The following is a 26,560-nucleotide window of genomic DNA, read 5'->3' as shown; positions in this document are numbered from 1 at the left end:
AGCAGGAAGTGGTTTTGTGGGCAGCAGTGCTCTAATCGTCCTGTCCTATCAGCCCCTGGGTGTCTTGATGATGAGTCCAGCAAAGGTAATTATATCTCAGGGAAAGCTCTGATGACATAAGGCTCCAGTACTCACACTTTTCAAGAATGCCAATGTTGGGAAGCTACTTTGAAATCATAGTTTGCCAAGCTACTTTGAGAGAGAAAGAATATGAGCTAAAGTGCCAAAAAGGGTTTTTACTATATATCAATTTTCATAAACCATTTGAATGAACTGTTCAAAGCTACATATGAGAGAACTAATTCAATGATTTTAAATGAACCATAGAAAGTTTCATTGAGTTCAAACTGATTCACTATAATGAATCAAACCTTCTCACTATATTTGGAGGAACCGATTCAACTGAATGAACCTATTCACTAGATTGAATCAGATTTCTAGAGAAAGGGTCTTTATGCAAACTGATTCACTGAAATGATTTAGACATTCGTACATATGATGAAGAGGAACATTTAGGACAAACTAATAAAGAACATAGGAACATTTATAATGAACTGAAGTACTTAAACAAATCAAATCACCTTTTGACACTACATTTAAGAAGAAAGACCGTTTATGAAAGAGTGTTTGATTTATAGCTTCAGCAAAGCTGTGTGTGCAATACAATATGACATTTTAAGCAAATATATAACATTTGATTGCATTAGACAGCCTGTTGTTGGCAAAACAAGCCCTGTTGTCACGCTATTGAAAAATGTAGTTGGTTTTAAACGGGTTGGTTTTCCTGTATTGGAAGAACTGCTTTTGCCAAAATAGAAGCCAATAGGCTTGTCTGTATTCTCCAACTTCTCCAATCCTTTCTGAAATCTTTCACAGTTCATCCTATTGAGAATCTGCACTGTCCAGATCGCTGCATATAATTCTGAACATTGGGAGCAAGTCCCAGGATTAAACTTTTAAACCTGATGTTTGGTGATTTAAATTATTCACCACATGTCATGCATTATTCAAGGCCAGACACGACACACTCTCTCTACTGCTGCTACTGTTGTTGTTTTCACTGAAACAAACAAGGGCCACATCTAACACATAGATGCTGAAAAGTGTATGTGTGTGTGTGTGTGTGTGTGTAAATATGATAAATATGAGTTGTCTCACCGCCCTAAACGCCCCTAGACCCAAACACCTGGCTTCGAGGAGGGACTACCGCCTGCCCCGGAGCTATCTGCTGTGTTTGCTTACTAGCTCTGAGACACAGACCTAGGCTGGCCCTATGAATGTTTGCTTCCTCGTAATATACCAGCCAGAGCAATGAAAGTGTCTTATTTCTCATCTTCAGTGTACATGGAGTGAACTGGTTGTCACTGAGTGGGAACAGCAGCGTTGGAGGTCACATGTATGTGGCACGTGACATTCATGTCATTCACGGTCCACGGAGAACATTTTTCAGCCACATTCCGCAGCATTCAGCTCTCAGAAGCTATTCAGACAATGTCTATTAACAAATCTTCATCTTCTGTCTCTGAGTAAGAGTTTGTCTTCTAGACCACTGAGGTCAGATCCTAATTACCAGCATGGAGAGGAGTGTAGCTAGGTAAAAGTTGTGAAGATACTAATAGATTAATTGCTCAGACTCTCTTCTAAAACGTTTACTCTTCATATGTAGCATTCATATTAGCAAACAACTTTATTGGACTATTTTGGACTATCATGGACTATTTTATTTATGTCATTATTACCGTTCTGACCTTAAACATGCCTAAAGTTCTTGGACTTCCTCAAAAATATCTTCATTTGTGCTCCAAAGGTCTAAACATAGGTCTTACAGGTTTGGAACAACATAGGGGTTATTAATTAATGACAGAATTTTAAATTTTTAGGTGAACTATACCTTTAATGTACTGCTTTTATAAACCATATGATTTACATAAACGATTTGAAGGAAACCGAGTCCTTTTTAGAATGATTTGAAGTATTATTGTTTTAATTTAGTTAACTGGTGTATCACCAATCGTGGGAGGAGACGGTCTCAGCAAAATTAAGCTCATTCGCTCTAAATATCAGACATATTCATAATCATATCAGCATTATGAAATATTAGTGTCCCTTCCGCTATAATTACTGATTTAAAGTTGTGTAACCAGCCTCAGTGCGATCCCTTTGGCCTTTTCTAGAATGACTATAAATGATGGAGAATGCCATTTTGGCAAATGCATTGCTAAAACCTTGTGTTTTCAAACAGGCTAAAGGTTAACTGTAGGCTTGCTACTGGTGCAGCCACGCGCAGACCTTTCCTGAGGGAGCGTGAAATTAGCCATGGCATTCACAGAGGCCTTTCACACGGGATGAAGGCTCTTTCCCCACTGGAGCCCGGCTCCTCTCCACCTCACACACTGGAGACGAATACAAAACACACAATACCTGCGTGTGCTGATCTCCGTCCTGCACTTTTATATTCATGCTTTTAAAACAGTCTGAAAATGTCCATATTGATCGACCGCATACATTGTTTAGAGCATGTTCTTTATTTTTTCATCTAGCTTAGTTTTTTTTTTTAATTTATGCTTTAGTATTGCAAAACTGTTGCACTTATAGTTGCTCTCTCTGAAAGTACATTCTGCAATGTTTAAAAATTCAAATCCCTGTAGAATTTTGTCACAACTCTGATTGGCATAGAGGGCTGTAGTGGCGGGTGGTCTGTGTCTGGCTCTTCCAGCATCCAGCCTGCTGAATTTGCAATTCCCTCTGGGCTCACGGCCCACTACGACTGCCCAAACAGCAGCCTGACACAGCGAGCCTGAGCAGTCGCTGGGGAATCCTTTGCTTTTTATAATACATTTTTAATCATTTCATTTGATGCCTCCCATGTTCTCGGTAATTTGTAATGACTGTTTGCAAAAATCTAATACTTTGCCTGTAAAGGCTCAAAAAACTAATTTTTCTTGGCTCTTCGCCCTTTTCTTCCTATTATGAGATGTTCGTTCGATGAAAGTGTCCTATTAAAATAGTTCAGTTGTTGAAAGTCACTTATAATAAATGAGCTGATTTTGCTCTGTCTTGTACATATGGAAATATTGTGTTATTTGTGACTGTGGGGACTTTATCGTTGAACCTTGAGGTCACATCTGGATATTGCTGATAAATGTATATGTAGATGATGTATGTAGATGTGCTCTGATCTCTCACTCTCTTCAACAGTGCGAACGCTGCTCTCCTCTCTTCAATGACAAACCCTTCAGAGCTGGAGATCAGGTGCAGGCATACAGCTGCCGCCCATGCCAGTGCTACGGCCACGCCTCTTCCTGCCACTACAATGCCAGCCTGGACCCTCACCCTGGAGAACACTTCACGGGAGGCGGAGGGGTGTGTGATAACTGCACACATAACACCACAGGTAACAGCACTTCATGTTTTTTTAGAGTGTGATGTTTCTGTTTGTGAAACAGGGAAAATCTGAAATGTAAAATTAAATTAAGGTGATGTATTGAAACTTCAAAGTTTTTAGAATTGTCTGCTTTAATTAGTTTATTATTAAATTCTGTTATTAAACATTTATTAAAAATAGTTTTACATTTAAAAAAGGTACAAACTAAATACAAAGATTCAAAGTTCTAAGATGTATGCTCAGTTTTGAATGTAACCTTTCATTATGCTTATAATTGCAATAAAACAAATTTATTAAGAATAATGCAAAAAGGGAGTAATTTTCCTAGTGGTCTCAAATTTGTTAGATTATATATATATATATATATATATATATATATATATATATATATATATATATATATATATATATATATATATTTTATAGTTTTATTTCAATAGTAATAGTAAACATTGAAAAGTGTAAAAATTTTATATTATCAAAATATATCGGCAATATATCAGTCACCCTGCTCTCTAAATACTCCATTATTGAGAAACCTATATTTGTGAACCTCTAAGACCTATTTTTGTCATATGTTTTATGAAATAATTTAGTATTTTTCCAATATGCTGTACCTAACAGAAACCCTGATATTTTTCATTACAACAGCTAGAGAAATAGTAGTGATATAATGAAAGCATCAAAAAGCAGAACAGAAAAAATCGAAATAATGCATCAGAGCGAAAACAGATGGACATTTAATGAAGTAAATCAGGCCATGCTAACAGGTTCATTGTTTCATATGCTGGGCATCAGGCACAGTGGCAGGTAGGGATGAAAGAGGACATTAAAATGGACACCTTAGAAAATTACACATCTCTCGCCGGACCTCTCCCAAGACTGCAGTTTTTTAATTTGAAATCATAGTCCTATGATATGATTGAATTTTAATAGGTTGACATCAATTTCCCCCCTCCCCCCACCCATTTCCTTCTACAAGCACACGCAGACTAACTCTCTTTGGGTTTTAAAGGAAGGAACTGTGAACGGTGTCGGAGTCTGTTCTACAGGGAGGAGGGTGCGCTCCTGTGGGCCGAGGATGTGTGCAAACCATGTGAGTGCCACAGCACTGGGACCATCAATGGTAGTTCAGAATGTGAGCCTGTAAGTGTAAACTTCACCCCATCATTCAGCACCTTTGTCTCCTGCTCTTAGCATTTTTATATATTACACATTTAAATTCATTGAACAAACATTTCTACAACAGCTAAGAAATCTGATATTTGAGACTTGAGACTTTTTCGAGGTGCAACAGTAGCTCTGTATATGCAAAGAAAGACATCTGAGGCTTTGATCCCCGGCTTTGTGATGGACCTGAGAATTGTAGATTCAGATAACGATATTGGCCGGTCCCTCTCTCGAGGGTTGCATTGATGTATTGGCTGAGGACTTTAGTATTCACAACAGCATTTATCAGTGGTTTGATCAGTAGGGAGTATGTAAAAGTGTCGTCATGAGAGCCTCTCTCTCGAGAATTCTCCCCCACCTTTTCCTTTATCTTAGCATCATGAAAGCCATTTTGGAGGAACAGATCCATGTCGATAGATATACTGGATGACAAATTCAGAATCAATGGCTGGGTCAGCCCCATGTTAGATTGTTACCTTATTTAAATTATCAGAATGATTATTTCCTCACATATGGTAATGACTTTACACTGTTAGTTGGGCCATTTCTATTTGGTGCTGGTTAAGGATTGAGTATTCTAAGCTCATGGTATGAATTTATGTAGCTTTATTTATGTCTTATGTTTTATTTTATTAGTATTATAGATTATTCAAGATGTACAGTATATTTTTTCCAATGCAGAGAATTTCTTTTTCAGTAAATATTATATAAACCCTGTTGTATAATGCATAAAAACACAAATATTCCAGTAGTCTCTAAACGGAGGGAACAAAGTAAAAAATTAATAATAATAGTAATATTTAGATAGACTACAAAAGTTTTTTTTATGTACTACTACTAATGTACTAGGGCAAAAATCATAATTGTCGATTATTCCCTTGAAATCATCATTGTTATGATTAAGTACGATCAATGATGTTTATTTTTAGATTAAAATAAACAAGCTAAAAGCAACTGAAAAACGTATTGCTTTTCGGTAGAATTAAGCCTAAGATTTGAGCTATATGTCAGATTGGTTAATTCTTTAAATAAAAAAGTAACACTATCAATAGTAGTAAAATTAAAACCATGCAAATAACCCTTGAGATAATAAAATGTAGAAAGAAAAGAACACATCTTAAGCACACATAAGTGGACATAACTATTAATTTTAATTTTGAACGATTATGTAATTGTGGCATCCCTAATTGTAATTGTGATTTAGAAATTTGATGATTGTGCATTTATATAACATACAAATCTACTACTACTTCATCTATTATGTAATAATATTATATCAAAACACAGCTTAAAATCAATTATTAATAGTATATGTTACTTAACAATGCAGGATTTTTATGAATAAGTCAAATCTTTCTTTTTTTTTTTTTTTTTTTTTGTTTCAGCAGTTAATGGAATTGTTCACCCAGAAATGAAAGGTCTTTCATCATTTACTCTTCCTCAAGTTGTTCTAAACCTGTATGATTTTTTTTTTTTATCTGTTAAATACCAAAAAATATTTTGAAGAAAGTTTGTAGCTAAATGGTAGCCATTGACTATAACACTAAGGAAAAATACCAGTCAGTGTTCAACAGAAAGGGAAAAAACTTGTACAGGTTTGGAAAACTTGGGTGAGTAAATGACAAAATATACATTTTTGGGTGAACTCTCCCTTTAAGCTTCAAGTCATTTGAGTCGTCTAGTCTCTTTTCCTAAAGCCATATGTAACTTTACCACAAGGATCACGGAAGCTATTCATTTCAGCGGTATCAAATATTCCCTCTTTTCATCCGAATAACAGCTGCTATCTTCAACCCATCCCAAAGAAGAGACCCGTTTTGTTAAGTCACATGACCCTCTGAACAATGGCAGCTTTTGAGCTCAGGTGTTGTGACCTCCCCATCCCAATCCACTCCGTTCTCTGTAATGGAGATAAAAAGCATCCCAGCAGCCCAGTGGGGATCTCCGAGCAGAGTTGCCCATCCATGACTCACACACGCTCACACTGGCCTGCTCAACTTGACTAATTGGAGCACGGTCACGTGACGCTCTCCTTCCTCCGCAGATCGGGGGGCAGTGTAAGTGCAAGCGACATGTGTCTGGCAGACAGTGCAATCAGTGCCAACACGGATTCTACAAGCTGCAGTCGGCGCTGGCTGACGGCTGCCGTGCCTGTAACTGCAATACCGCCGGGACCGTGCAGCCAGATATTACCTGTCACCAGGACTCAGGTCAATGCCAGTGCAAGGCAAACGTAATCGGTACGTATCAAGCAGCATTGCGCCCTCCATCGCTCTTTCGCTTTCTTCTCCCATCCTTCTCTTCCTCTCTCTCCAACTTTTTTTTCCAGTCTCTCGACCTTTCTCTCTGTTAATTCCCAACAAAACTGATAAGCTGTACAGGGGGGAAAAAAATCATAAACAGATAACGGTGTGTGGCTGGAATCATACAGTTTTTACTAAATAAACTATGAAATATTTGATGTAACAGCTGTGATGTTAAATTTAATTTACATTAGTATTTTATCTTAAAACTTATAAAAAAAAAATGTGAAGCAACCTTGCTTTTAACTTCTTTTAAAAGCAATAGTTCACCCCAAAAATGAAAATTTTGTCATATATTACTCATTTTGAAGAACCAAACACATTGCTGGTCCCCACTGATTTACATTGTAGTTGTTTTTTACTGCTCCTTAAAGTTTATTGCTATTTTTTCTTAATCTAATTCATTTTTTAAATGGTCCCGAGGTAGGACACACTTGTTAAAAATTATTCCATGTTGTCTTTCAGGAAGTTTTAAATTAAATTTAGTACCAAGTTATTTTGACAGTGGTTCATATGCTGTTTGTTTTCGATACAAGAAATTGTTCATTTTCTACTTGTTTACACTTTTTAATTTCTGAAATGAAAACATATGAAGCATACCGTGATCACTCTGCTCTGCTGCATATGTAAATGGCATGATTAAATTGTTTACCATCAGGCTCTCCTCTTTTTTTTTTTGGCAAAGCCCTGTTTTTCTGTGTGTGTTTTTTTTTTCACAAATCTATTGTGAACAGCAGCCAAAAGGATTTTTCTTCCAGCTTTTCCAGGCATTCCAGGTCCTTTGCGATAAATCTGTTCCATTTTTTTTCTTCTTCTTTGTACCTTTGAACCGTTTTCTTATGAAATGCAAAAGAATGTTACTTAGAAGATCATGTGTATTGCTAAGCCAGGATATCAAGGGCCACCTCATTTTAATTTTGTAATTCAATGCCAAGTTGATTATAATAAACTGCCCCTGTCTTCCTTATTTTTCACGCTTCTTACAAGACCTGCTTCTTTGTTTGTAGTTCCCACAGGTATTTTTCAGAAATTAGATTTGATTAAGGCAATTTATTACCTCCAGCGCGTTTGAGGCCAGCCGCAGCTTCATAAGGACAAAATTTATCAAGCGTCCAAAGTACTCTGCGTACACAATGTGCTTTGAAATGTTGATGTATGAGAATATTATGCAGAAAAGCATTCCTGATAAAATGTGGGCTACGCTGGTGCATGTCCCACTCCATGGGAGCACCAGCGAGCAGTCAGACGCACGTATATAAAATCATATTAGTTAAAACCAAATACGCTTCAGTTTAACAAAAAAAAAATCTTAAGCTTAAAGATTTACTTTATTATTTTTACCTGCACTTTGTTGTTAGATTTAGTAATTAATTTCTTATTATATTCACAGTTGGATGGCGCACAGTTACTGTAGCGTTTTGAGAGTTGCACAAATTTTCCAACATCCACAAGCCATGCACACAATGACAAATTGCGGCACCTTTGGCGTGATATTATTGGGGTATTCATCTGTGTCACATTGTGCATTTAACATAATGTTGTAATGAGGTTTAACTGTGGGTAGAGAGCAATATATTAATATCTAAATTCATTAAAGTGGAGCCGTGTAGCGGAATACACAGCAGTGAAGGAGAGTGGAGTTCTCAGTACTTATGGCTGTAAACGGTTTGCCCTGTAGGCTCTGCTCAGCAACATTAGGAATAGATTACCTGTCAGGAATATGTATGGCGTATTCAAATAAGCACCGCACACATTTTAAAAAACTTGATATGATTTGATTCCACGTAGACCACTTTTTAGGGTCTCCAAATGAGCTGTAATTCTTTTTTAGCCTCATAGTTATTTTTACTTTTTTTTCTCCTTCCATTGCCTTTCTTGGGTCTTTTAATTTATTTATTTTCCTTTTAGAGAAATTAAGTGTTATGCCCGAGGTGAGTCATTCATCATTGGGAAAGGGGCTCACTTAATGATGACATTACCAATTTCGTTTTTTATTCCTTGTGTAATATTTCACTGATTTATTTATTTGTTTATTCTGTAATACAGTGAAATGTAGGTTATGATGTAAAAGCCAAGACCAAATCATTTCAGATGTTGAGGTCGGTGCTTTGTGGATGGTGAGGCAAATTCGAACTTTAGTTGAACGAAAATAAATGAAATGCAAAAAGAAAACACACATGACCATATTTTTTGGTTACTGGTCCACATAAATTGACTTCACATAAATGGAATGTAATGCAATTTTTTTTCCCACCTCGGAGTGAATAAAAGTAAAGATGAGCTTTATAATTAGTAAAATTCTGTAAATTATATTTATTTGAAATTTGCAATTACATTTAAATTATTTTTGCAAAAAATTTTAATTAAAAACTACATGAAGTATTTTAGTATTATTACAACCAATAACAAACATACTAAAAGAAATGTAAAATATAAAGAATTAAAGTTGCTATTTTTGTGTAAATGTAACAAAGTATTATTTAAATCTTTCCAAGTAGCTTGTGAAAACTTCTTAAACAAATAATTCACCCAAATTTGAACATTTTTTGATCATACTCACCCCATGTCGTTCAAAGCCTGTATAACTTTCTTTCTTATGTTGAACGCACAAAAAATATATATTTTGAAAAAAACAAAAAGTTACTGATCACCACTGATTTATATAGTACGGAAAGAAATACTGTGAAGGTCAGTGGGGACCAACAACTATTTAAATTACCAGCTTTCTCCAAAATACCATCTTTTATATAACAAAAGAAATAAAACCTTAATGGTTTTGAATGACATGAAGTTGAATAAATGATGACATCTTTACATTTACGTATCTCCTGGGGTTCTAAATGAGAACAGCACTGATATTGATCTCTTTTTTTTATACTTAGGTCTAACCTGTGACCGTTGTAACTACGGCTTCAAATTCCTCAATCGCTCGGATCCCGGCGGCTGCATTCCCTGTGACTGCGACCCACGGGGTTCTCTACATCAGTTCTGTAATCCTTTCTCCGGCCAGTGCGAGTGCAAAGATGGCGTACAAGGCCTCCTCTGTGACACCTGCATCCCTCACTTCTACAGTCTGAACGGCAGTAGAGTCTGCCTGCCCTGTGGCTGCAGTCCAAACGGATCGGTTTCTGGTACCTCCTGCGACGCGGCAACCGGGCAGTGTAAGTGCAAACCTCACGCAGAGGGCCGGCGGTGTGACGCGTGCCGGGATGGATACCACAGTCTGGACGGCAGAAACTCTTTGGGCTGTCTGCCTTGCCAGTGTGAGTTCAGGGGCACGGCGAACGGCTCAGATATTTGCGACAAGTCCACGGGCCAATGCATGTGTAAAAACAATGTAGAGGGACTGCGGTGTAATCGATGCTCCTCTCACACCTACAACTTGAGTTCTGCCAACGCCACTCATGGATGTCAACCATGTCGCTGTGACCACATGGGCACCGTTCCTGCAACCGTGTGCGACCCTGTTAACGGTCAATGCGTCTGTCTGCCCACACGCTACGGCCGAGACTGTGGAAACTGTAAACCAGGTTGGTGCTTTCAGTCTGATTTGAATATCTTTCTATGTGTGAATTTACAAGGTAAATGGTGTATTTTCTGAGCTCATTATACTTTGTTGGCAGTACCAGTGAAGTCATCACTTTTGTTGTTTATCGTGATTCCTTGCCATTGCGCATTGCATTTGAAGTATCTGGGTAAACATCTTTTGAACTACAAAGCGCTCTCTTCTTTTTCTTAACTAATGACTCCCTCACATTTTGTTCTTGGCTCTGCAAGCTGCTGCATTGTTTTGTTATTCCTTTTTCCCTAGATTGTGCCTGGGAATTGAGTGTGTTTGGCAGTCATTTTGGCCGATGGCGTTTAGCAAGCATAGCTACAGGCCATTCCTCATGTACCCTCAAACAACCCCCTCATTGGTTGTTGGGCCAGCGCTGGCCTTATGACTCAAGTGCTCTTCAGGGGGTGGAAATGTTTGCACTTCCTTTATTCTTTGCAGCATAGTAAGTGCTAGAAGTGCACTGCCAGGAGCTCAAGGGTCAGTGTGGCCCTGTACCAGTTGGTCCCTTTGTCTTCGTAATGAAGATTAACCCTCAGTGTTTACTGTAAATCCAACTTGCACTTTTGTACGCCAAGCACAGTCTTCCAGTTCCAAAAAGGTCCTCCACCATACTGTGAAGACATGTCCCTATAGTAATTTGGTAGTTGATCTTATTCTGATACTATATTGTCCATTTAAAAAGTTAAACACAACCCTTAAACCCTGCAGATAAAACGATTTAGAATAGTTTAGACCGGCTTAAAGACCACATGATTTAAATGTGCATTTTAGTCTGTGTGTTGGCTTGAGGCCTTCTACTGTATATGGTAATTAAAGAAAATAAAAGAATGCCATAGATATAATGTAGATTCGTTTTTTTATTCATTTCAAATCTAGGTATGATCAAGTTGTCGCGTTACAGTCGGTACTGTTTTGGACATAGTTATTACAATGTTTGTAATAAATAATACAATGTTTATTAAGGTGAAAACATACACAAATACTTCAGTGAAGTGCTGCAAGGATTACATGTTTTTGTAGGCCACTGCAGTAGTTGCTGTGGTGACATTACCTTGGTTCCATGAACAAAAAGTCAGTAGGATTTTCCATTGGTTTTTGAATTTTTGCTGAAAATAATTGACCATCAGATGCCTTATTTAAAATCTACATGTTGGAAAGTATGAGGTAGAGCCCCAAAAACCTATCTTTTGTAGCCTTTGTGGGTATTGCTAATATATTTTATATTACAAAATAAAATGTGAAAATGTCTTAAGCTTCTGTTAACCCAAGACCTTTTTTTTCAACCCAAGACCTTATTATAAACAAAAAAAGAAAGCTTATTTATGGATTTTAGGGCTTTTGTATATGTCCCAAATACACTTCCTATTTCAACAAAGAAAATGTCACCAGAAATAAAAATAAACATTTCTTATTTGTCTTGTAAGTTTCCATTTAGTACATATAGAATATCTTTTTAAATGTAATATTGTACTAACACTACAGTTAATATTGCAGTCAGATATTTTGTGTTTTATGTTAGGGAACATAAAAATAAGTTTACTTCTTTAAATCAAAACAAAAGATTAATAAAACAAAGATTTAAAAAGTACTTTACATTAAAACTAAAATATTATAGGGTGACCATACATCCTCTTTGTGTCCAGCCGGGACTTCTAAAGCACCAAAAATGTACTGGATTTGTTTTTTTATTATTCATTATGTGCACATTTTTGTTTGTTTGTTCTTAAATGTAATTTATTTTTATTAAAGACCTGTGAAGAACTGTTTTCTGAATCCCACTCCCAATTTCTGACCTTTGGGGAGCTGTTTAAATACGTGGAATTTTTTAAATCACTTGGATTTAGGGTTGGCAAATCCTCATGTTTCCCATGGAATCGGGATGATTTTAAACTGTTGCGGAAGGTTAACTTTCCCCCATGGAAAAGTCTCTTCTATAGTCTTTGGTTTGAAACACTGCATAAATTACCTCTGACTAAAATGCTTGTGTTAAATTTCTCCCATTCAATTTATTTTAAAACTGTGGTAGTTTTGTGAAGGATGACCACAAGTACTGCAGGAAGCCTATAGTATGTCATTGCACTACTTTGGGGGTAACTTTAACTTTAAATTGCCTGGTGTAGGCAGCAAAACCATGCTTCCCAACATCCACCAATGAGCTTATGCATATGATATGAGGGTGCTAAGCTCGCACGATAACCAGACAAGGATGTACGGCCAGCCCTCCCCAAGCTTGTGCCCCTCCACACATGATGAAATAATGCAGGCGTACCTGCTGCTCACCAGAGCCTCGGCCGCCCATGCCGGCACATAAAGCATGTGTACGGAGAGTGGGGCTGGCAGGAGTAAATTGAAAGCACAGGGAGCGGGGGGGGGATCTATTTGGAGGAGGGTGGGGGGGTCTGATGACTGTGTTTCTGCAGGCCCTCCCCCGGCTCCCCTCATGGAGCCACTCTGTCGTATTTCACCGGAGGGGAAGCAGCCTGTGATTGAAACATCTCAAACTCAGCGCCCCCTGTCTGATTGATACGTGCAGGAGCCTGACGGAGCCCTTGAGATTCAACTCGTACTTTATTCTTAAGAAGATATAGACAGAAAGAGGACCAGGACAATCTTAAAGGAACATTTCACCCAAAAATGAATACCTACTCGACTTTTCTTTGAAACCCAAAGGGAGATTAAAGGCAGATTATCTGCTTTTTTTTTTTTTTTTTTTGCAATAAGACAATATTAATGCACTCTACTCATAACTCATAACATGACATGCATAAAAGTGTATCATTTAAGTCAATTAATTTAATTATAAAGTTAAATACTATGATGTACTTAAGTCATATTTTGGATGGTCAGAAAAATGCAAGTTTAACTAATTTCATATATTTAAGCTAAAATACATTACAAGTAATATGAAATAAAATGTTCACAAACATTATATTCAGTTCACATTTAATTATGTAATTTCTTAAGGCAATAATTTTTTTATAATTATTTTAAATTTTATACATTTTTATAATTTTAATAATTTTTTTTCATGGTGATGCAAATTAAATGAGAGAGCTCACAATAAAATATGCTTAATCGGTCTGTGTTTTTTTTTTTTTTTACGTCATACAGGTTTCTTCCTGTCCGAGGAGGGGCTCAGCGAGTGTGAAGTGTGTGAATGTCACTCGGTCGGTGCAGTTGGGCAGGTGTGTGCTGCCCACTCAGGGCAGTGTGTGTGTGCTCACCCATCGCTGACCGGTCACAGATGCGACCAGTGCCAGGATCTCTTCTTTGGCTTTAACCCAAGTGTTGGCAGGTCAGTGCCATGGTCCAACACCTTTATCTCGGTCATGTTCGAGAAAGACGTTTTCATTTATTACCATGCAGCAAGATATATCTTCAAGTAAAAAAGAACAGTGTAAATCACCATCGAAAATGACTCCAGACCTCCCTCCTGTCACCGAGACTGAACACTAGTGAATAAAGCCCATTTAGAAAATCATGCACATCACTTTTCATAGCGATTTGAGCCAGTTAGCTGCTTACTGGCCCACGGGTTCAGACAGAGCCAGCAAAGGTCAAATTAGCCATTAAAGTCTCCCGCCTCTAAACGAGGCTGCGTTTTAATGCTCTCTGCATAGTTGATTTGTTGGATACATCAATTAGGTTGTAAATACATCATATGTTAGCTGTCTTAATGATATACTCCAAAGCAGCTTCCCAGCTTGAACATATGGCCTAAGTTGAGGATGGAAAACTTGGCATTCTCGAGAGTCAGTGGATTGGAAAATGATTTTTCTTCTTCTTTTTTTTTTGTTTTCTACACACGGCAGATTTTCTTTTGATGATTTTTATATTTAAGTCTTGGTTTGGTTGAAGTCTCATTGAATGACCTTCCTGAAGGCTTGCAGGAGATATTTAACTACTCCATCCACGCTGGGTGAATAAAAGCAACAGTGGGGACATCGTCAGCGCTTCCCATATCAACCATCGTTTACCTTTTAAGCGTTTCCCCCCTCAAAATAAAAAAAATATGATGTTGGGATGCGCAGTAGGCAGGGAGAACATTAATTGTTGGCTGGTGAGATGCAAATAGCATGAGCGCGTGTTTTCGATGCATCAACAACCGGGCTACCGGACATCACAAATTGTTAATCCATACGAGTCGTGACAGATCACTGCATACGCAATCCATCCAGCTGCACTCGTTCGCCCGGTAAGGATGAAAAATGAACTATTTAAACTGATTAGAGGGGAAGCTTGAACTGCATCAGGAGATCCTACACAATAAAGATTTCTTTATCTAAATATTATAAACTCATTTGTCCGCCCCGGAATCAATAAGACGATGCATCTTATTTTGTTTTCTTATATTGGGTCGTTCGCTGCAGACCACCTAATAGAGGTAGTTAAAAACCCACAATATGGTTAGGGAAGATTAGCCATCACAGCAAATGACAGGCATAGGCTACATGGAAAGTGGTGCTTGGCTAATCATTTAACCTTGGCGGGGAAAAGCAGATTTTATTTTACTGAAGTGTAGGTCATATCTGGTCAGTGTTTTTTTCCTGTTGCTAGTCAAACTTGCTTAATTCCTCAACTGCAAACTTTCCAGCTCTGTTTGCAGCACCTGTTCCAGACAAACGTGGAGGCGCAATCTGGAGTAATTTACTTTGATAGCTGCAAGCTATTGGTGTTTTTCAAAAATATAGAGAACGTAAGCAAGTGGAACTTAGCAATATTGGTACCGATCGCAGAATTTGATACATCAATTGGCTTCGTTTTTGCATGACGAAGAGAAAAAAAGTTCACTGTCTCCTTCTGAGGAGTCAAGGTCGAACCACATTGGGAAACGGGTGGCTTAGCCCAAAACGCCCCTGTAGTTGACAGAACAAATTTTCAGCTCATTAAGAGTCTGTGGCTTTTATCAGCTGCTTTCGAGGGTGTCAGGCGCTTGGCCCCCACATCACCCGCTGCTGGCCCCTCAGGGCCTTTCCTCCTCCATCCCCTACACCCCTCCCAGAAGTGTCACTGACAGGTGCATCTGTGAATGCCTCCATTTAGTCAAAGTGCCCCCGCCCTTCCCTCACAGTAACACACGCACTAACATGCACACATTCACTTTTTGCAACTCTTCGTCTCTTAGCTAGTCGGAGAGAGACTCACAGTTTTTTGTAAATAGAGCTGGACTTGTTACTCTTGGTTAATTACCTGATTTCATGTCCTCTACAGACATGGACAATGTCACAAGAAGTGATACTGTTTTTTATCTTATGAAAATGGTTTTTGTGTCTCTTGTGATCTCCATGTGTCTAGGTGTGAGTCGTGTGGATGTGATCCTGTCGGGGGATTCGATGGCACGTGCCACCCCCAGACAGGGCAGTGTCTGTGCAAACCGTATGTGACTGGAGATAAATGTGACATCTGTGTGGAGGGAGCCAGTCACATGGATCCAAACAACTACCTGGGCTGCAGTAAAGGTCTGAATTTTATTAATAGATTCAATCTTTTATGTATTTTGAATTAGATTTTTTTATTACAGCATGTTGGTTTCCTATTACAAATTATTTTTTTAAATATTTTATTTTTACAAAAACTTTTAGTCCTTTAATAATATATTAGTTAACAATAACAACCCTTATTAAAAATTAAAAATTCTTTATTCATGTGTATATAGCATGTTACATACAACTACATTTAAATGACACTTAACTATTCTTCAGTGATTTCTTTTCAATATTAAATAACATATACAAATAACATTAAACATACACATATAACATGTATTTCTAATGACCATTATCCATTATATATCAAAATTTGCCATTCATGCTATCACCTAATAAAAAGACAAGCCTTTTGATATATTTCAGGCTGCAGTTTTATTTAAAAATATTTTAACATTTTTAGGAGCTTTATTTCAACCAAGGTCCCTGCTGTAGTAGTTAGATTTTAAAATCCTGTGGATTAACACTCCATTTGGCTCAAAAACAGGAACATGCCTCTTATAGATCACATCATAGAGTTTCTTTATTGTAGTCACTGTAATTTAAATGCAGATTTCCCCAATATAGTCAAATTGCTTTGTAATTTTAATGCAAGAGAGGCATACCTAAGGTCAGAACTCACTGCCGTCACTCAAAAGCTGTGGTATTTACGTTGGACTGTGGAATTTATTACATACTTTATTCAAAATACTTGCCCAGGAGCTGACACTCAAATTTAATCATGTTGCATCCTTATGTTTTAGTTGAACATTTCTATTTAATATAGATATATATCTCCCTCATGATCTTATGCCATTCCTGGTTCAGTGCATATCTACATTATAAACATTCAGCATGTATACTGTAAGGTGACCTGTTTATGGGTCTGTATGTGTTTAGAGCATACAGCACTTAACCTTACAGAGACTCTTAAAGCCCTAATGTGCCCCTCCATACAGTGTTTTTATTAAGTTAGCATTTTTACATGTAACAAATGATTGTTGCTCTAGTATATTCATAGTCCATTTTCCCTGTTAGCTAGCAGCGTTGTTGCTTTAACCTTGTGTCTTCCACTTCTTTAGTTCTGTTTCACAGTGCAGATTTATCACCAGTATGTATCGCTTACACTCTCCCACTCCTGTGCAGATCCCCAGCAGCAGCCTCCTCCCCTCGGCCGGATTCTGAACTCCACGGCTATAGAGCTGAGCTGGAGAGCCCCCGACTCCCCCAACAGCAATGAACTGATGTACACAGTGCTACGAGACTCAGAGATCATCCACATCAGCCACAGCCAGTACCCATTCAGTTAGTGTCAAATGTCTTCGAAATATGATTGTGTTCTGGGATTAAATGATACTTTAACCCTGTGTCCTAAATAATTGTGACGCAATAATATTAAAAGATTGAAATTATATGATAGAAAAGACCCCTACGGAAACTCATGACTGTGTTGATTTGATCTTTTTATGACGAGTTGCAAATTGTCATTTGGTGCAACTCCTTGAAAACATTGTGATTTTTAGTCATTATTAATGCCATTTTACAAAAAAATTGAAAGTATCTTGTTTAAAATGTAAGACAAAATATGACTGAAATGTGCAAAAAAAATTGACATTTTATACGATTTTTTTAAACTATACAACAATAAACATGCATACATAGAGTATTTCTAAGAACAATATGAAAAATAAAAATGTACTTATTTTTAAGAAAAAATTTAACTCATATAGACTACTGTTCAAAAGTTGTGGTTTACATTAAAATTAAGAATTTTTTTTATTTTCAGAGAAAGTATTTTCAGAGAAAATATGTTTATACTGTTACAGAACATTTGTATTACTAGTAATTGCTGTTTTTTTTTTAAATATTCATCGAAGAAACCTGAAAAATGTATTGCGCTTTTCATAAAATATTAAGCAACATTTTAGAATAGAAAACAGATATTTAAAATTGTAAATATATTTTGCAATTAGTGTTTTTACTGTATTTTGTGATCAAATAAATGCAGCCTTATTAAGCATTGAAGTTTTTTTTTAAACATTTATTAATTAACTGACAATTAACATATTATCATCAGTACCCAGATTTGTTTGACAGCTTCCTTTTTTCTCTTTCTGACACAGGAACTATGCATTACACAGATGTTGATTTGTCTCCTTACACGGCATACTCTTACCAGCTTATCACCAGTAATATCCGTGCTAACACCAGCAGCTCCACAGTCATCTTACGCACTCTGTCCGCTTTACCTGAGCAAGAAGAACTCCAGTTAACCCTTGTGGGTCGAGCCAAGCCCACCACTGCCTCCTTTAACTGGACGGAGCCTTTGAACACCACTGGTCCAGTGGACAGCTTTACACTGAGTTCGATACAGGATCTGACCGGAGAAGAGAGGATCCACTACACGGGACTCCAAACAGAGGCTACCGCTGAGGAGCTGCAACCCTTCACTCGATACAACTTCAGTCTGCAGGCTTGCACTAACGGAGGCTGTGCTCGTGGCGAGAGTCTGATTGTACTTACTGCCCAGATACCTCCCCAGCAGCAGCCTGCACCCACAATCACAACCTTAGGGCCATCTCAACTCAAAGTGGACTGGGAACCTCCAGTGTTACCTAATGGTATTGACACACTTAGAGCCTTTCTCACGTTGTTGACAGGGGCACTTTGAGAAATAGGCAGCCCACATTAAGACGTGCATATGTGCAGTGGTTTGATTCTAAAACCCTTTTGGTTTGAAGGCCCAACTGTAGTTACAACAAAGCTGCTTGTTTTCAAACTTAAGGGATATTTCACCAAAAAAAAACATTCATTTATTACTCATCTTCAAGTTGTTTCAAACCCGCAAGACCTTTGTTCAACTTTGGAATCCAAATTAAGCTATTTTTTGATGAAATCTGAGAACTTTCTGACCCTGCATAGATAGTAAGGACACAATCACGATCAGAGCACATTGTTAAAACAGTCCATGCGACAGCAAGGGTTTAACCATTTAACCAAATACTTTTTGTGCGCAAAGAAAACACTAATATCATAATTTATTCAATAATTCTTCATCCTGACTTACTGTCTTCAGTACCCCAAGACATAATCAACTTATATGAACTAATCAACTTACAGTATATATTAACTAAATTAATTGTCCATGTAGGTACATGCTATATTTCTGTTGTTAAAATAACTACCCCTGATTTTTACACATTTTTTGTCTTCCACCAGTCCTAATATGCTGAAAGAAATTAAATAAATTCAAATAATCAGCTTTTGACTTCTTAACCCCACACTGAAACAGTACTAGATGTTAAACTTGTTAAAACTAACTTTGCCTTTTTCATTTAAATATTCAGATCAGTCCCCAAATTTTTCTCTCCTGTTTTATTTATAGAGAGCGGTAATATTGTTAGACATGATTTTATTTAACAGTGATTCTTAAATGCATATGGCAGAGCTGAAATGCTATTCCACTCTGCCGTAGCTTCCTTTTTAGCCGTCTCCAGCTACATCATTACAATAATGAGAAATACTATTATAGAGATGCCATTTGATCTCAGCCGGGATGAAAATTAATTCCTTACGAACTTTAATCTACAACCAAGAGGCTTGATTAAGGCTCAGCCCATGCTTCATTTCGCAATATAAACTGATGGGACTGCGCGCCGCAAAGAAACATTTCACATTTAAAGCAGTTGATTGCTGCATACAATTATGTATTGTGCCTCGCGCCATTGAAAGCGTCGCAAAATAGCCCTCTGTATATCAATGACTTTTAATGCCAGTTATCATGCTTTTTGCCAAATTAGCTCATTAACATGGACCATTATAAAGTGCCCTTAGAGGATTCTCTCAATGAATTTCCTCTCCGTTTAATTGTGTCTATCAGATTCTCTCTGTCTGCCTCTCTTTTCTACATAATTTCATGCAGCAGCTGTAATTGTGTATTGTCAATGGCCAGTTTTACATCTCAATATCATCTGCTTCTTTCTGAGGTTTAATAGGGGATTGTGGAAGGAGGTATTGGCGTATGTATGTTTCATGCATCTCATTCTTTCTCTCTCCAGGTATTATTATCAGGTATGAGCTTTTTATGCAGCTGCTGAATGAGTTGCAGAGAAACGCCAGCAGTTACGGTCCAGAGCAAAGGGTTTTCCTCAGTAGTGGCTGGCTGAACCCAAGGCCATCAATGAATTCGGCCAATGAGAACGCTCTAACCCCGCCTGAGAGCAGTGCGGTCGTGTCCAATCTTGAACACTTTTCCACCTACCGCTTCAGAGTGCTTACGGTTAACATGGCCGGCAGTACCATGTCAGAATGGGCCATGGGGCGAACTGCAGAAGGAGGTCAGTCGAAGACTTGCTATCAAAGAAAGCCATTTAAAGTTATAAAATTATATGAAACTGTGTATTAAATTTTGCATGGGGATGGCTCTTTTCATTTTGTTTTATATCCGAAGAGATTATGAAACAAATTATCTTGAACAACACTCAAAACAGTTTGAAATAAACAAGTATTGCATTTCATAGGCCACAAACACGGCTCCGTTCCACAGAGAAAATCCTGCATCTTCTGTCATTATTTAGATGGGAGCCCTGGAGAATTGATTTTGAGGAGATGCTTATTAAGCAGAGAAAGAATCGGTGGCTAGTGTTACAGCATAGAATGACAGTTCCTGAAAAACGGAAACTGGGAATTAGCATAAACATGTGAGGGATTGTTTATGTGGGATACATTTTCACCACAAGTGCTTCACAGGAAGGAGCCAGTCCAGGCTTTCTTTCTATTTAAAAAGAAGACAGCTGAAGTTCCATGTAGTGTTTCTGTCAACTTCCTCTCTATATTTTGACACTTGGAGGGAGGTGTACTTTACTATTTTTATTTCTCGCCATGTTTTTGCTTGACGAGATGCACTTGAGTCTGCGGAATTCCTTGTCAAAGGTTGTGTTAAGAGGATATCCCAACAGCTGTTTGAAATAAGTCAGGCTTAAACAGTGTAGAGCAGATTCAGTTTTTCAGTATTAAGCAAATAAAAAAAAAAGTAAGTATTTTCCCAGTATTTATTTGTTTGTTTATATATATATATATAGAAAACAACAATTATTATATTTTTTTGGGTCCTGTTAGGTTTATGCTATTATAAAACGATAAAAAACTAAATAAAGAAACTTAATTGCAGTTTGTAGACAGACAAATTGCTTACATTTTCATCTCAAGTACAATAATGCTAAAAATGCTGATTAAGAACAGTTTTTATTGTTTTGATGAATTATTTGTTCCGCTCCACAGAGCCAGAGTACATGCCCTCTCCTCACGTGTCCCCTGTGTCCTCGTCCTCACTCAGAGTGAGCTGGGAGACGCCACAGGACAAAGACATCAGGGGCGAAGTGACTGAGTACAGAGTCAACCTTCACCAAGAACAAATATCCAACCCATATGCTCCACCTATAGTAACACAGGTATCCATTTCAGCACATTCAACTTTTTTTTGATAGAAAAGGGCCACTGCCAGAATATTCTGATGTGTTGGCACACAGCTTTGAAGCTTCTGTATCTATATTGTCTTGTACTTTGCTTCATCCATCACATAGAACACTTCCTATTGCTCCAGTTTTTCCATTTTGTTCTTCTTCTTTCATTGATATGGGTTGCTGTATCGATAAAGAAAGTTGCAAGTTTCCATTGAAATAAAAAATACATTTCATATCCCCAGTAACCTTCATTTCTGTCCAGTTTTATATTTCCGTAGCTTGTGCCTTGTGTCCCAGTATGCATGTGGCATGGGCTGAACTGTCCAAAAAGGTCTCCTCTATTACTCATGTGAATCTTTGTGTTTTTTTTATCTTCGTTCAGGTAGCAAACCTTTAAAGGTTAAAGGCAGCGCTGCCTTCCGCATGTTAGTCTGTATTTAAAGCACTGTTTTCCATATCAGGATCACCTTTCCTGTCTTCGTGGCAAATGTTTCAAGGATGTTTTTTGAGATTACTTTTCCTGAACAACCCTCTTTTTAATTGGATTTCATTATCTTAGATCTTAATTAGTTTGATAAGTGTATGTTAGCATTGATTGTGTTTTCATTCAGTAACCTGCAGATATGAACTTTTTTAACAAATATGTCAGGTTAGGCAGGTATTGAAAGCTACATGTGTACTTATGAGTGATGTGCCCAAATCACTTTCTATTAAATAGATGGCAAAAATGTAAAAATAATATATATATATATATATTATATATATATATATATATATATATATATATATATATATATATATATATATATATATATATATATAATGAATTACAAAATAATTCTGTAAAACAGTGAAAGAACATTTCTGCTTAATGCATCACATATAATATTTATAAAACAATCTTGTTTTCAGTAATGTATGTTAAGATGTTTAGGTTTACTGCATGAAATATCACAGTATGACAGTATGCCTGTGTGTGTGTGTGTGTGTGTGTGTGTGTGTGTGTGTGTGTGTGTGTGTGTGTGTGTGTGTAAAAAATTTACCGGACCGATTTTAGTTGTCTTCTCTAACTGAATATATTTGCATAAAGGGCAGCGTAATTGTAGTTGACTTTTCATTATGAATAACATTTTTAGCTACTTGACTTTTGTTTTATATTCAGTGGAGAAAAGGCAGGAAATAGGGAGGAGACAAACGACGTAAACTTGATTCAAACTTGCAGTGTTCAAATGAGAACCATGGTTAAAATCATAACAAATAGACCAAATAGGCTCTGACTTTGTTTTCTTAGTTTAAGTACCTAAAAACAGGTCATCTTTAGTGTAAAATTGTGTGCTTTCTAGTATTATAGTACTGTGTTGATTCAAATCTATTTCTATATTTTAAACTGTACTCAGTGTTGCATGTGTTGATGTTTTAGGTGCTGTACAGTGGATCAGCACAGGAGCGGAGTTACACGGCAGAGGGACTGAAGGCCTATGAGGAGTACAGTTTTACAGTAACTGTGTGCAACAGACAGGGCTGTGTGAGCAGTCCACCTGCGTCCGGCCGGACTCTGCCCTCCGGTCAGTACCATCGACCTACATCCAGTTTACCTTTATTCTCATTTACGTTGTTTGCCTATTGGTTTAAAATTTTCTTTCATCAATGCTGTACCATCTCTAATGCAAGAACCAATCCAATCCAAACTATAAGAACCAATCCCAACTGCTCTACTTTTAAAAAAAGCACGGTTTATAATGTCGCACACACACAAAATTAATGTGTGGGAACTCGGCATCCAATTACGTGTGAGCACTCTGATATATGTTGTCGTGGAAAGGAGAAAACCCTGAATAGGTGTTAATTCTTATGTTAATATTAATGAAGTGCCTTTAATGGAAAGTGTCTGTCATTGCTCATAGTCAGTTTGTTGAATAGGTCTCCCTTAGTGAAGGCCGGGCCAGACCACCTTTAATTGTATACGTAAACCCATCGGTGAACTGGAGCACATATGGTCTGCCCTGCTCTCAATTGAGAGAGGAAGTCTTTTATCTCAAAGGAATACAAACTAAAGCTATTTTAGATTCACTCAGGTTATCTCTATTATTTTCATACTTTAAAATTGATGAATTTTGAATAGTCAAGCAGTCAGAGGAAGGAAGGTTCGTTCCTTGCGCAATTTCTGAAAGTATGTCATCAAGAACACCATTTTATTTTTTATCAGGCTTTTCTGCTGCCTCTCTCTGTCTGTCTCTCTCTTTCTCTTTCACTCTTCTTTAATCTCTTACTCTTGCTGTTACCTTTTATATTGTAACTATATACTGTATTTTACTTTTACTCATATAAAATAGAATTCAGTTTGTGCTTTTGACATTTGAATTATGTTTTGTTTTGTGTTTGTGTGTATTGTTATTTGTTTAACTTTTTTGTTTAGTTTAGTATTTTGGTATTTTTGTTTTGTCTTGTCTTGTCTTGTTTTGTAGATCCAGATTTTGCAGAGTAACAAAATCAAAATGACAATAAACTGTATAATATATGTTGTTCAGCAATTATTAATGTGATATAAACTGAAAATTGTAGCTAAATAGTAGTGTGATCCTCCAGCATATCACATGGATTCAAGATTAGTCAAAGTCTTGTACTAAGGATATAACATATACTTCAAGCTAATTCAAAAAATGAACTCAAATGGCGTCATTTTCAAAGAATCAAAGTTTGTTTTGGCAGATCGAATCAGCTCACCAAAGCTAACTTTTTGGGGAGTTTGTTTTAGCTCCTAAACACCTTTGAGCTACCATTAGTCCGAGTCGGAAGGTGTGTTCTGAAGCTCCACCTTCTTTGACGCACCTTTTCTCCCCAGTTTGTTTCTCATTCAGCCAAGGTCAGGCAGGAGAACAACATCTCCAAGTCAATATGCATAGCTGAGCTGACACAGATATATCCACACACTCGCAGAGACCTGAAAAATTCAGCAAAAGCAATTAATTCCTACAAAGAAATTACAACAAAGCTTGGCAACGACCCTGGGTTGTGCAAAAAAAGGACGTAAAGAAACATCAGTTGCAAGTTTTCAGGAAAAGAATGAAAGGAAAGGTAGCAAGCTGTTGTTCTTCTTTCAAAGCAAATTTAAAAGGTATACAATAAATAAAACTTTGTTTTTATCAAACTTATGAGCTATGTGTCGTGAGTCATGCTTACATTAATCTGCACCCCTACTCCAGCGGCGTGGGGGGATCTGAATGTTCGGAAACTGTACACCATCGCTTAGCCCTTTCCCAAGCTTCTTTTTGCCCTCAAACGAAGAACAACAAAAATAACTTAGTTTGAAGTATTTTGGGGCCAGTTAAAATAAAAAAAAAATCTTGTGTTTTACACATTTGTAGAAGACATGAATCTGGCCCATCTTAGCCGATTCATGTATCCTCATCTTAGCCTTTCCATATTTGTCCTTTTCCTAAGGAAGGCAATGCGCTTTTTGACCAGCCTCATTTCTTCCTTTCAGTTTTTTCCCTTTGCCTTTATTTTGCCATTTACACGTCAGCTCACGTGACTGCTTAATGAGTTAAACCAACCCCTCAGTCAAGATTCTCCACTCCGCTTCTTACTACTTCATTTGCGGCCCAAGCCGAGAAATTCATTGTGCGGCAGTAAAAACAATTTACTGTTAATTACAAGGAGAAAAATGTGCCGTAGCGCTCTCCCCGATTGCCATGAATCACCACACACTCCCGGAGATTTATAAGGAATATGTAAGTAGGATGAATTAGCAGGGTTTAATAACAGAGGCACAAATCATGCAGCCTTCAAGGGCCTTTAATTGATACAGTGGAATGTGATGGGCATGAATCAGTCAGGCTTGCAGCGCCGCTGTAACATATGGTCAGCTCAATATGCTTCAGCCGATGGAGCTGTCGATGTCATCGGCTCTTCCATATGGCGGGAGACTTTTAACGCTTTGCTTCTGTTTATAGGGTTATTACTTACTATACTTACTATTTTTTGTCAGCATAGGGTGTCAGTAGTTATATTTAAGGACATTATTTAAGTATTTGTTTTAATTCTTGTACTTTCTCTTTCATTGTATAAGTTTGTGGGATTTTTAATAGCGTTGTCTTAAATTTTTTTTTTGACTTTTCATATGAAAGCTCATTTTACGACCACTTAAGCTGAATTTGCCATGTCTCTAATTCATTAATATTCTGCTCCCACACAAGCAGCTCTTAACGTCCTTACACACCTCCCGTATGTCTGAACAAACAGCACGCTGACTAACCCAACACAACCTGTTGTCTGGACCACTCAAGACTATGTCTCCCTCAAGCCTTGTTTTCGCCCACTTCTCTGCCAGGATTTAATGTTGATGATTGCAATTTATTTGAGCCTTACCTCCGTTTTACGACTGTCTGTATACACAATGCACATCACTATTACATCAATGCACTATTAGACAGAATTACCATCTGTTCAAACCGAGAAGTCAGCATCTGCTTTCTCCGAGTGGAATGACATCAAATTGCTTTAAATAGCACACCACTGAAATGAACGGAGACACTTAAGTTATTCATATCTTCCTAGCAGAATGGTTAAACTGTAGATTAATGTTTCTCATAGCTATAGAACACAGCAGTGGAGATAAACAGTTTGTTTCCAATATTTTGAACTTTATGAATCAGATTTGTCTTTTAATTCACATTCTTTAGGGCAATATTTAATTGTTTTTGATTTATCTTTACTGATATGCACTGCAATGTCAGGTTTCATTGAACAGACTGGAAAGATCTCAGCAAACACAATATTTGATATTTTGTTCCTGGTTGCGGTCAAGGTTTTGGTTCCATACAAATCAATGAAAATTACATTAATCAACAAGGCAGAATGTGACACAGATCAAAGAAATTTCTGCATGCATAGCAAGAGAGTAACTATTTAAAATCATTGTGCGCAATCCATTTAATTGTCGGTTGGCAAGCTGCCGTGATTGGTTCAAATGCATAAAAAACACAATTTATAGCCTTGTCAGATGATTTTCTTATGTACACTACCATTCAAAAGAGCGGGAACTATAAGGTGTTTTTTGAAAAAGGAATTTTTCTGCATTTATTCGATCAGTAATACAGTAAAAACATTTATATTGTGAAATATTATTACAGTTCAAAATAGCTTTTTCAATTCATTTTGAATATACTGTGTGTGCGTGTTTGTTATTTTAGATTATGCTGCTCAAAAATGTTCTA

General features: G+C 37.2%; 1 protein-coding gene across 1 annotated transcript in view; it reads left to right on the top strand.

The window, feature by feature from the left end:
* The window catches only part of ush2a (Usher syndrome 2A (autosomal recessive, mild)), a 176,961-nt gene that overhangs the window by 25,683 nt on the left and 124,718 nt on the right, over positions 1-26,560 (top strand). The window contains exons 11-21 of the mRNA XM_043262307.1: positions 3,199-3,394; positions 4,401-4,531; positions 6,600-6,795; positions 9,741-10,388; positions 13,529-13,712; positions 15,713-15,876; positions 17,029-17,187; positions 18,006-18,503; positions 19,941-20,219; positions 21,163-21,332; positions 22,765-22,909. Coding sequence (XP_043118242.1) covers positions 3,199-3,394; positions 4,401-4,531; positions 6,600-6,795; positions 9,741-10,388; positions 13,529-13,712; positions 15,713-15,876; positions 17,029-17,187; positions 18,006-18,503; positions 19,941-20,219; positions 21,163-21,332; positions 22,765-22,909 — 2,770 coding nt within the window. The remainder of the gene's footprint in view (positions 1-3,198; positions 3,395-4,400; positions 4,532-6,599; positions 6,796-9,740; positions 10,389-13,528; positions 13,713-15,712; positions 15,877-17,028; positions 17,188-18,005; positions 18,504-19,940; positions 20,220-21,162; positions 21,333-22,764; positions 22,910-26,560) is intronic.

Source organism: Puntigrus tetrazona, chromosome 17 (assembly GCF_018831695.1).
Source record: "Puntigrus tetrazona isolate hp1 chromosome 17, ASM1883169v1, whole genome shotgun sequence".
NCBI lineage: Eukaryota > Metazoa > Chordata > Actinopteri > Cypriniformes > Cyprinidae > Puntigrus > Puntigrus tetrazona.
This window is presented reverse-complemented; position numbering and strand designations above follow the sequence as displayed.